We start from the raw sequence: 11321 nt of genomic DNA, 5'->3' as shown, positions 1-11321 counted from the left end.
TCATGGCTACCAAGCCATGATGAACTCTCCCTCCATCTCTCCTAATTCGCCCTTTTTGAAGGAGTCTGGGGGGGGGGGGTGACAACTAGTTTTTTCACAGCTTCTATGTTTTTTCAAAGTTTTGTTGTAATTTGTCAAAGCTATCAAAGCTTGCAGATTTTATTGTTGTGCTTGCAAAGTGTATGAAAATGTCTCAAGGTTTCAAAGTATGATAAAAATGCAGTAAATTAAAGTGGACCATGTACTAAATATCTTGCATCATTTCAACGATTGCAGGATTTAATGGCCATATCCAAGGAAATGGCTCTCTATTGTGCATGGTTGTGTTCTTTAGCCATTTATGAATTGCTAAAGGAGCCCAGCTTTCGCAATGATGAGTCCATAGTGCAAACTTGGTTGCATGTTTACGAGTGCATGGCACGGTCTGTAAGCCTTAAGAAGATCGCCAACCGAAGGAGTGGTCATGAACGATGGCGTGCGTGGGCATACCCACGTCCACAAGGATTTGTTCGATGCTATCTTCTAAGTGCTTACAATGCTAGCATGTTCAAGCGGCGTCTAAGGGTCAGCAAGGAAACCTTCGATTACCTTTGTGGGAAGCTTGCACCCTTCATGCAGAAGAAATCCACAAACTTTCGCAAGGCTGTGCCAATAGAAGATAGAGTAGCAATCGCTCTTACCAGACTTGCTACTAGAGATGGACTCTTGGGCCTTGGTGACACTTATGGATGTGCCAAGAGTACATCTTGTGGAATTGTACTTGATTTTTGCAAGGCAATTGTGAAATCTGGCCTTAGGGATATGTACATCAGATGGCTCACATGCTCTCGACTTGCGACATTGGTGCGCGAGTTTGAAGCTGCAAGAGGAATCCCCTTTGTTGTTGGTGCGATAGATGGTTCCCACATTCCCATCATTGCACCAAGGGACAACCATGTCAACTACTTCAATCGAAAAGGTTTCCACTCTATTTTGTTGCAACTAATCATATCTGCTAATTGTTCAATATGGAATTATGATGTTGGATGGGCCGGATCAGCACATGACTCCTTGAATTTCACTAGAAGTGAGCTAGGACAAAGATGTGCAACAGGGGAGCTAGGCAACTATTGTCTGGTTGGTGATTACGCTTATCCGGCACAGTCATATATGCTAGTGCCTTTCAAAGGGTGCAAAGAAGGGCTGTCACGCCTCAAGTACTACTGGAATTTCATTCAATCCAGTACAAGGATGCCAGTTGAGAGAGCGTTTGGAATGTTGAAGGCAAGGTTTAGAATTTTGTTGAAAAGATGTGACATGAATCTACGCTATGTGCCAGATCTTGTAGCAGCTTGTCTTGTGCTTCACAACCTTTGTATTTTTCATGGAGAATCTTTTGATATGGAGTGGGTGCGGGAGGCAGAAGCAGAACTGGTGGGTCACGTTGGGCGTGCGACAAAGGATCGAAGAGCAGGTGCTACATCCATGATGGAGCTTATGGCAACACGAGAAGTCAGAGTAGAGGAGGCTATGGAGCGTGCTCAAGGCAGCGATGAAGGAGGTTCCATTGACCTTGGAGTAGGCTCCGAGAGGCGAGACAATATTGCAAAGGCAATGTACAAAGAGCAGGCACGGATGAATGTCCAAGAAATTTTTGGAAATGAGGCTTTAGAGGAAGTAGATTCATCATCATCTTCAAGTTAGAGCTTTTGTAACAAATGCATTCAATTTAATAAATTTTATGCTATGGTTTGTACTATGCTTTATTGATGCAAATGCTAAATGCTTCTTCCTTTCAAATGGGTGGCGAAAGTGTGCATTATGTAACTCTACCACCCGAAAAAGCAACTTTTGGAGCCTCTGTTCCGCCTCTTCAATGTGAACCCAGCCTTAGGAGTATTCCTACTACGTAAAATCTCTCTCTCTCTCTCTGTCTCTCTGCGATCAGGTTTGTGATTTCGCAATAATAATAAGTTATTGTTAAGATGCTAAGTATTTATAAGGTTGTCACGTAACAACAGAAGCAAAACAGGCCGACTGCGCAGGAGGAAAGGGGGAGGATCTCTTTGGCGCTCGGTTCGTGCTTTTCTCAGGGATTCTTTGTTTCTGTGGAGCTAGCAATGCCATAAAATAGTAGATTCCGCAGCCAAATATGGAGGATGAGGATGACTATGTTGCGTTTGGAACTCCATTGGAACGAGAAGAAGACATAACATCCAACAAACGCAAGAGACAAGCTTTAGATCAAGGCAGGTTGCGAGCTGGGTCCTCCTCCCAAGAGGTATTTACTTCACCACCCCCGTGTCCCATTATGGCAGTGCAATATATGGGTGCTTAAATGTGCTTTTGGCATGTTTGAGATGTTGCAAACTAAGTCCAGAGCTACTCTAATCTCATTGAAATAACAATAACCCTCTTTGGCTTTCATTAGCATGGTTTTTTCACAGGAAAGAGGTCACACTCATTTTGTCTGTTCTCCATTGCCATGTGCAATTGCAATGAGTTGAGGTAGTTGGTGCCATTTTGGCATCACATAGTCTCACTCAAAATCAATCTCGAGGGGACAACGGTTTTCTTTGTCATCAAAGCTTTTCGATGCTGATAAGTTGTCATGGCTTAACTCCACACTGAAGGGCCACTTACATCTTTAAAAATATTGCAAAATTGTTTGGTGGTTGTGGATAGAGCCTCAATCAAAAGTTGCAACCCTAGTTGGAACCGTATTCGTATGGTGAACCATATTTGTATAAAAAATGATGTCATACATGACCAAAATCGGCGAGGAAAATTAAAGCTAATGAGATTGATGCAAGCATTAATGATGATTGAAATGCACAATAGTTTCAAGATGTTTCAAGTTCAAGGGTGGAAACATACTCAAATTATCCACCTTTCTTGGTGCTTCATAGGGGTTTTAGACTTCTTAGAGATAGCAACAGATCTATGCTTAGGAGAATGTCTAGGGGTTTTAGAAGTATTAGTAGCAGCATAATTCATTTCTATTGAAGAATTTTCCAATAGATTATCTTGGAAGATGGAAGATGCAAGAGAGAAAGAATTGGAAGGGCACTTCCACTCTATATAACTCATTTGAGCGGCTCATTTCTGTTATTTCCTTCCTTTAGACTTTCCTCTAGTTCTCCTTTAGACTTTAGTCAAATAAATGAATTTTTAAAGAGTAGAGCCAGTAGTAGATAAAGTGATGGAATAGGTGCTTCATGGTGATGATGAAGGAGTGCAAGAGAGTATGTAGGTGATGGAGTAGGTGCCCCCAATTCATTTTTATTGGAAAGTATGTCACAAATGTGATGATGTGGCATTTCAAATGAAGAGGACCTCATTTAAATGCTCAAAAGTGGCCAGATCGAGCTGGACAAGTACATAACCCCAAAATATGATGATGTGGCACCTGTATGGACATCATGGAATTTGTGGAGGATGCTTAGGAAAAAGCCCTAGGGGTGCAAGCTTTCATATTTGATGCTTTTTGACCTCGGGCCTTTAAATATTAGCCTTGGGGGCCCTCTCTAGCTCTCTACAATGTGCAGACTGCAGAGGAGGTGCTCCTACCTACTGTACTTTGTGAATCATCAATAAAGAATGAACTATCGGAAGGGGCACCGGTCTTTGGAGCCAATGCATCTGGAAGCGGAACTACGCTGCTTCGTGTTGATTCCTCTCTCTCTCTCTCTCTCTCTCTCTCTCTCTTCAAGTTCAGTTGTTGCTGTTTTTGTTTGTGTTTTGCTATTGATTTCTTGCTCGCGTATCCAAGCCTAGTATAGTGGTATCAGAGCTCAGACGATTCTTCCCCTACGAAGGATCCGATTTGTTTTCTACAGCGCACATGGGTTCTAGCACTGAATTCGGTAGACAGAATATCCCACCAACTACAGGTTTGCAGGAGGATGAAGAGTACTCCACCGCAAGTGGGGAAACGAAGAGAACCAACAAAAATTCCAATGAAAGCAAGCCTTTTTCCGAGGAATTGAGAGAAGACCATGGCAAATTTTTGGCAGGGGATCTTGACGGACGGAGTACAAGTGCGAGCTTTAGGTCGACACTTGTGGATAGGGCATGATGAAGTACTCTTAAGGACTTGAACTATGTGAAATATCTAGAGAACCATCTGCTTGATGAGGTCCACTATAGATGGCAGTAGACCATCCACACTCCAATCAAGTTAGCCATGAAGACCAAAGCAAAGCTAGGTGTAGAAAAGCAGAGATTGTACTCACAAGAAGAGTTTGATGAAGCTCTTGAACATAAAGACAATCGATTGATGAAAGCCAAAAAGCACTCTCGAAAGGGCAGCAACTCCAAGGATTTTACCGGCTATTTAGGTCGGAAATCGACTTTTGAGACTACGAGTGGATCAAAGAAGCGTGTTCATTTCAAGGACTATCCGAGTTGTTCTTTGTCTTTTAATAGTTTCGACGGTTGTTCTTCTTCCAGATCCAGCGAGGATGAGAAGAAGTGAATAAAGAACAAGAAAAGCAAGTCGAAGAAAGCAAATTAAAGAAAAAGTTGATGATTAGAAGAATCACCTATTACGACCCACTTAGTACTACCTGAAAGAGTAGAAGAAGAAGACTAAGGAGTTAAAGAATGGGGGCCAAGGAGTAAGGTTTGACACTTTTTTGAGCTTTAAGGATTCCCATCGAGCCCTTTCCGTCATAGAAAAATTTGACACCGCTTTCTTCTAGAGAACTTTTTGGAAGCCTCAAAAGTACGAAAGACGACATCGTTTCTAAAAGGGAATGCACAGACATGGTGTTCGACGATGTAACAGGCTTGGACACTCCAAGTGAGAAATCAATAGCAGCACACGAAGAGAAACTTCAGAATTACTGAACTTTGAGAGAGAGAGAGAGAGAGAGAGAGAGAGAGAGAGAGAGAGAGAGAGAGAGAGAGAGAGAGAGAGAGAGAGAGAGCATGGCGGAGTTCCGCGTTGGCCCCAAAGACTAACGCCCCTTTCAGTATTTCTTTATTATTGATCATTGCAAAGTACAACTCCCGAGGGACCTCTGCTCTCAGACTCTGTGTCAAGATGCTTTGTAGAGTGAGGCCCCAAGGGCTCTTATAAACAGTACAAGGGATACCGAAAAGCAGAGCCCTAGAAGCAATCAGTCCAAAAGCACTTTCCCTCAAAAGCATTTGCTCTCAAAAGCTAGCGTTGGAGACTCCCAAAACAGCCAGCGTAATTTGTGGAAATCGTTACAGCCTGCCACATGGCAGAAACGTGGAGATCCGCACCGCCTGCCACGGTAGCATGCCAAAGCGAATTGCGGAGGTTCTGGACAGTGCTGCCACGTCAACAATTCAACTCCTCTTGTAACTTCTAGTATCCCCTGGCCCATCAGACAGGACTTAATAAGTTGGAACAACTTATCTTCTAAATTTGGCCTCTTGGATTGGTTTGGATGTCCAGTTTGTCACAAATTGCTGACGTGTCAAGCCATTGAAGAACGGAGCCAACCTGCAGATCTTGGCTCAAAGACCTAAACCCTAAGTAGACGTAGCAGAAGAAGAAGAAGCGGAAGAAGTTCCTACCAACTTATGGGACCCTGTCCGATGGGCCCCAAGTGACCTAAAGACATTTAAATAAAACAGGACCACACACACACACATACACACACACACACACACACACACACTGAAACTCTAGCGTGGAGAATTGATGACATGGCAATTGCTGTACGGATTTCCGCAATCTGCGTTGACTTATTGACGTGGCAGCCTATACGGATTTCCGCAATCTGGGCTGACTTGCTGACGTGGCAGCCTTTACGGATTTCCGTGATTTATGGTGGCTGATTTTCAGCGCCAACTTTTGGGTAGATGCTTTGGAGTTTCAAGCTTTTCATGTAACTGTTTTTCAAGGCCAAGGGCCTCTAAATATGTGCAAAGGGCTCATTCTCCTGCACTCTTCCGGGTGAAGGTGCAGAGCGCGAGTTCCGGCATTGTATTGAGTTCAAGAAATATAAAGAAATAACGAAAGGGGCGCCAAGGTTTGGGGTGAGTGCTCTCTCGGGGTGGAACTACGCCACTCTCCGTTTCGTGTGCCGTGCACTCTCTCTCTCTTTCAGTTCAGTCTTATTTGAAGTGCTAAAAGTGTTCAGTCTGTTCTTTTCCTTTGGCACGTGGTGCCTGTCCCCGTTACAATGGTATTAGAGTTTCAGGCGTGTGCTTTTCTGAAAGCATACCGGTCCCACCAAAGAGCAAACAGAGCAAGTTGACGCTTCCAAAGTTTACTGGAAATTTTATGAAAGAATCTTCATGTCTCGACCCCGGATTTATTAGCCATTCCCACCCTTACTTCATCGCGCATCGGGCGTGCTCCTGTCTTCATCGTTCTGTCTTGCAGGGCATAAGCCATAAAGATCACTTGCAGAGAAGGATTGATTTTTTTTTGAGCTTCCGTTTTTCTCAGAGGCAATGCCACGCAGTGGTGGATGTCTATAGTAACCAAGCTGCACACTCCAAGGACTTAGCAAGCTAGCTTTCAAGAAAATTTTTGCCCGAAGTTATATGGTGTCTGGTAGCTTCTGGCAGAGTGGGGTATCCTGAAATGCTTGCCACAGAAACCCTAGCAGAATACGACTTGAAATTTCTTAACATCTTTCACGAGGTGTCTCTTCTCGAGCTAAAAACCTTGGAGGTCCAGTGTGATTGCCGATCTTGGGACTACCATCACCGCCATAAGAACATTGCTTGTCGAGGCTTGTTTCGACTATTCAAGAGTTTATGGATCATGCCACGATCGGCTACGACCTTATGGAAAGAACCTAACCCTAATTTTTGGTGCATGTTTCAGGATGGAAAGTCAGTCAACTTTTCGAGCTTGACTGATGTCGAGACTGCTTTTTAAGTTTGAATCTGTTTGGGAAATTGTTTGTTGATCTTGTTTGAAATGGATGGTGTTTGTTTTAAACCTATCTTGGTGCCGATTTGAATTGTTTGACTCTGGTTTTAATACTGGTTTCAATGATTGGTAATTTTACTCCCGGGTGCAGTAGTGAGAAATACTGTTTTGGTATTGTTTGAATGAACCTTGAAACGACGCAGACTGGATGTCTGGGGATCGTTTTGTTGTATGCTTGAAAACCTCGAAACGACGCAGACGGGATGTCTGAAGAGCGTTTCGTTGTATGCTGGAAAATGTCCAAACGACGCACGTTGCGGTTTGGGGTCATTTGGTTGTAAAAGGCCTCTATATCTCCCGCTTGGACCTTTTTAGGTTATTGGGGAGGAGTGATGAGGGAGTTGTTGAACAGCTCATGGCTCGGACGTGGATGGTTATTGACGGGGGGAGTGTTCATCGACGGCTTTATGTTTCCATGTCTTGTAACATACATATGTGAGCATTCGTGTTGCATCGTGATGTGCCAACCATTGAATATTCCTTATTGGATGAGATACTTCTGGGAAACCAACAACCCAGGATGTAAGGTGCAATGGAAGTGAATGTTGACTTTGCTCAAGATGAGTGCTCCGAAATGTGCTCAAGGGTTCCTTTTACTTATGGAAGGGAGAGCCTTCCGTTCCTTTGGTAAGAGAGAATGCAATGATCACGAACAAAGTGGATGCAAATGTGAATGAAGGTGCTGATATTGAGAGAGAGAAGAATACGACACCTGATGGTCTCAAACCCTCCTCCAAGGGCCGCCCTCTCTATGGTGAGAGAGGTCTATGCTATTGATTGCACAAATCTGGTACAATGGTTTAGATGCAATGGACTTGCCGACGATGTCGACGGCAATGATGACGATGACAAGGACGGGCTGAAATCTGAAAACGCTAGGGCTGAACTGCTGAAATTTGCAAAACTCTGACTTTCTGCTGATCTCCGACAGTGTCGGCGAGGACGGCGATGCGCTGAAAACGCAGATGCTGAAATCTGCGGATAGCGGGCTGAAACTGAAAACGCTGGCTGACTCGACAGTGGCTGATCTGTAGCAAAAATGCGAGGTTGCTCTGCTTCTGTTGGTTGAAAACGCTAGGTCTCTTGCCGGTCTTGCTAAGAAAGTGCACTGCAAGTTACTGGAACTTCTGTTGCCTGTTCTGCCAAAAAGTGCTAGCGCTAGGTTTCCTTTATAGTAGATTAGCAAATTTGCCCTACCCAGTTTTCCAACAAAAGTCACTTATTAAATAATAAGTGAAAATTGGATAAATTGGGAAATGGATTCTATGCACTGTAAAATGCTCATGATGGGTACTGAATGTCATGCTGTGTTCAACCAGAGGATATGCAACTACGTTAAGCGCCTGGACATGCACGGCCTGCGCACAGGCTCACAACGGTGCCAGAACACTTCCTAAGCTGATTTGGACCCTAGACCTGAAGTAGCTTGTCCACATGCACATAGGGTTAGATGTGCACGTGACATCCCCTCCTTTTCAAAGTGAGGTACTGGTACTGAGCTGCATGGCTTCCTTGTAGTTCGCTGACAACTCTGGGTAATCTCTGAAAAACTCTTCATCGACCCACACTGCCTCGTGGGTTCCTCGATCCTTGAACTTCAAAAAGTGCTGTCTGACTTGCTTCTTGGAGCCATGGCGAAACCGATGCAACAACACTTGCTCCGGCTCCATGACTTCAGCTTCATCGATGATCTCGGGCTCTTCTTCTTCGGAAATGTCCTTCGGAGGTGTTCCCTGAAACACTTTCAACCGAGAAACATGGAAAACATTGTGCATTGACCATGAGTTAGGCAATTGCAATTTCATCAAAACCTCATTGATCTTTTTAATGACAGGAAATGGACCATACATTTTGAAAGACAACTTAGGACACTTCTTTCCAGCTTGCTTAAGATGCTGCTTCATGATTCTTAAATAAACCCAATCCCCTTCCTTGATAGAAACATCGTGACGATGCTTGTTAGCCTGTGGTGAGTAAGACTCCTGAGCCTTGCTTAGCTGAAGCTTCATACTCTCAGAAATCTCATCTAACGAGTGACTTTTAACATTGGCATCAGGCATTGGACTGACCGAGCGAGTCAAAAGTGACTGGAACAGACGGTCAAAAGCTGCCTCATACGGAGTTCTACCAATGGCAGAAGAATAAGAGTCATTCAAAATTGCTTGAACTAAAGGGAGATAGAGCTCTCAATGAGAATGCTGATCATGCACATATGACTTCAAAACATCAAAAGCCAACTGATTGTAAATCTTTGTTTGACCATCTGACAGTGGATGAAAAGCCAATGAAAAATTCAACTTAGTGCCAAAATTTTTAAAGAGTGCGCGCCAGAAATTGGACGTGAACTTAACATCCCTATCTGAAACAATTGATTTTGGCAAACCATAGAGGGGGTACCAATGCTTTATGAACAACCGTGCTACATCTTGTGCGGTGACTGTGGCCTTACAAGGAATCAACATGCAAAACTTGCTGAAACGGTCACCAATTGTCAAACATTGAGTGTTCTTTGAATGCAAACTAGGTGGAAGGTTAGTCACAAAATCCATATTTATATCTTGAAAGGTCCATTGGAAATAGGCAGCGGAAGCAAGAGGCCTTGCTGCTTACCTGGAGGAGCTTTTACCTTTTGACAAATGGTGCACTGTGTGACATAACAAAACACATCCTTTCGCATTTTAGGCCAATAAAAAAATCTTTCTATTTTTCCAGAGTGGTGTTCATTCCTCTGTGCCCACCCGTGAGAGAGTCATGAGCATCGTGCAATATGGTTGTCCTGAGAGAGGGAAACACACATAGACGGTGATGAAAATACAACAATCCTTCATGAATGAGATAGTTGCTAGGCCCTTGGGAAGCAACAACATGCAACCATTGCTTACCAAACTCGGAATCTGCATACTGGTTCTTCATGGTGTCAAAAGACACACTCTGAAGAGAAACTGTGGATCTTGACTAAAGAGCCACATGCAAGAAGACGTAGACAGATTGGTCTGGCCTTTCCTCTTTTCAGAGGATCTTCACAGCGCAGACTTCTTAGTCTGGCTTTCCTTCTCCTGTAGGATGATTACGGTGCAGACAGCTTGGTCTGCCCACACCTCTTCTCAGAGGCCTTTTACAACACAGATTGTTGAGTCCGGCTTTTCTCTCCTCTTGGATTACCCTACCTAATGACAGGTCACCATCCGGTGGTGGTCCGCGCGGTCTATCGGTGACTGCTGCAGCTTACGGTAGCTTCTATAGTGCAGATTGTTTAGTCTGGCTTTCCTTGTTTCGGAGGACGTTTATGATGCAGATTGCTAAATCTGGCCTTCTTGGAGTTTTACACAGCTTAGCCACCTGGCCACACTCGGTTACAGATTCATGCATTGACAGGCTTCCGATCATACTCATGACGGTTCCTGGGGTTCTCCATACTGGTTTGACTACAGACACCACATATCCTATTGGGCAGGACACTTGCAGGTCTATTGGCACTTCTTTTACGACAAGGAGTTGGTTTCATATTCAGTTTGGGACCTTCACGTAGTATCTTCACTCTGCATTAGCGGAGTATAGTAGTTTGCTACACTGCTCATGACAACACTTCACCATGGAGATCTCTCGAAGGTCGTGGCACCCTGGACTACTGCGACACTCACGGAGTTCGCCGGAGTATTGTCCTTCTGTGGACATTGTAGTAGACATCTTCATCATTTGCCTCACATCTTCGGCTTCATGCGGTTTGTTCAACATTTGGTGTTGAGAGGGGGTGTTAGACTTACATCACTCTACTGCTTCATAGGTCTAGGGCATACATGTACGGCTAGTGTGCCTCTGGGCTGGCCACCCTTTGCATATGCATTTAGACTGCATTGTCCGGTCGCCCACTTCTGGGCCGGCCGCCACCTTGTCCGGGCGCCCTCATATTTCATTTATTTCTTGTTGGGTCGTGGGGTTCCAGGCATTGTTTGGTCATTGTGTGACGTTAATATAACATTTCATTTCATTTCATCTCTCTCTCTCTCTCTCTCTCTCTCTCTCTCTCTCTCTCTCTCTCTCTCTCTCTCTCTCTCTCACGCTTCCGAACACGCGCACTCTGACAATCATTTGGCGAAATCGTTTGTTTAACTGATTTTCCGAATATATGGCATGCCTTAGTCCATTGCTTGGACAAGGATCCTCGGTTGACTAGTTTGTTTTGGAGGGCAATCTGGGAGAACATTGGCGCGCGGTTGCAGTTCTTGTCCTCGTTCCACCCGAAGACAGATGGGCAATTTGAGATAGCCAATTCAATGGTTTTAAATTTGTTGAAGTCTTATTTTTTAGATTAGAAGACTTAACGGGAAAAGTTTTTGCGCTTGGTGGAGTTTGCCTACAACAACACACGGGGAAGGCGCCATTTGAAGTATTCGAGGGTGCTAAGAAGGTGCCTCAATTT

General features: G+C 44.2%; 2 protein-coding genes across 2 annotated transcripts in view; both read left to right on the top strand.

Moving 5' to 3' along the window:
- Positions 1–1254: 1254 nt before the first annotated feature.
- Positions 1255–1683, top strand: LOC147447618 (uncharacterized). The gene has a single exon (XM_086524373.1). The coding sequence runs from the start codon at positions 1255–1257 to the stop codon at positions 1681–1683; it is 429 nt and encodes a 142-aa protein (XP_086380499.1).
- A 263-nt stretch (positions 1684–1946) lies between these two features.
- TGH (SWAP (Suppressor-of-White-APricot)/surp domain-containing protein) overlaps positions 1947–11321 on the top strand; it is a 51056-nt gene continuing 41681 nt past the window's right edge. Inside the window, exon 1 of the mRNA XM_086523339.1 lies at positions 1947–2260. Within this exon, the coding sequence (XP_086379465.1) occupies positions 2132–2260 (129 nt within the window). The 5' untranslated portion in view covers positions 1947–2131. The remainder of the gene's footprint in view (positions 2261–11321) is intronic.

Source organism: Adiantum capillus-veneris, chromosome 11 (genome assembly GCF_014529385.1).
Source record: "Adiantum capillus-veneris isolate H3 chromosome 11, ASM1452938v2, whole genome shotgun sequence".
NCBI classification, from domain to species: Eukaryota; Viridiplantae; Streptophyta; class Polypodiopsida; order Polypodiales; family Pteridaceae; genus Adiantum; species Adiantum capillus-veneris.
Note: the sequence above shows the minus strand (reverse complement) of the source record. Positions and strands in the feature narration are given on the sequence as shown.

Coding starts and splice junctions, on each gene's coding strand:
- LOC147447618 (XM_086524373.1), top strand. CDS start 1,255: ATGTTGAAGGCAAGGTTTAGAATTTTGTTGAAAAGATGTGACATGAAT.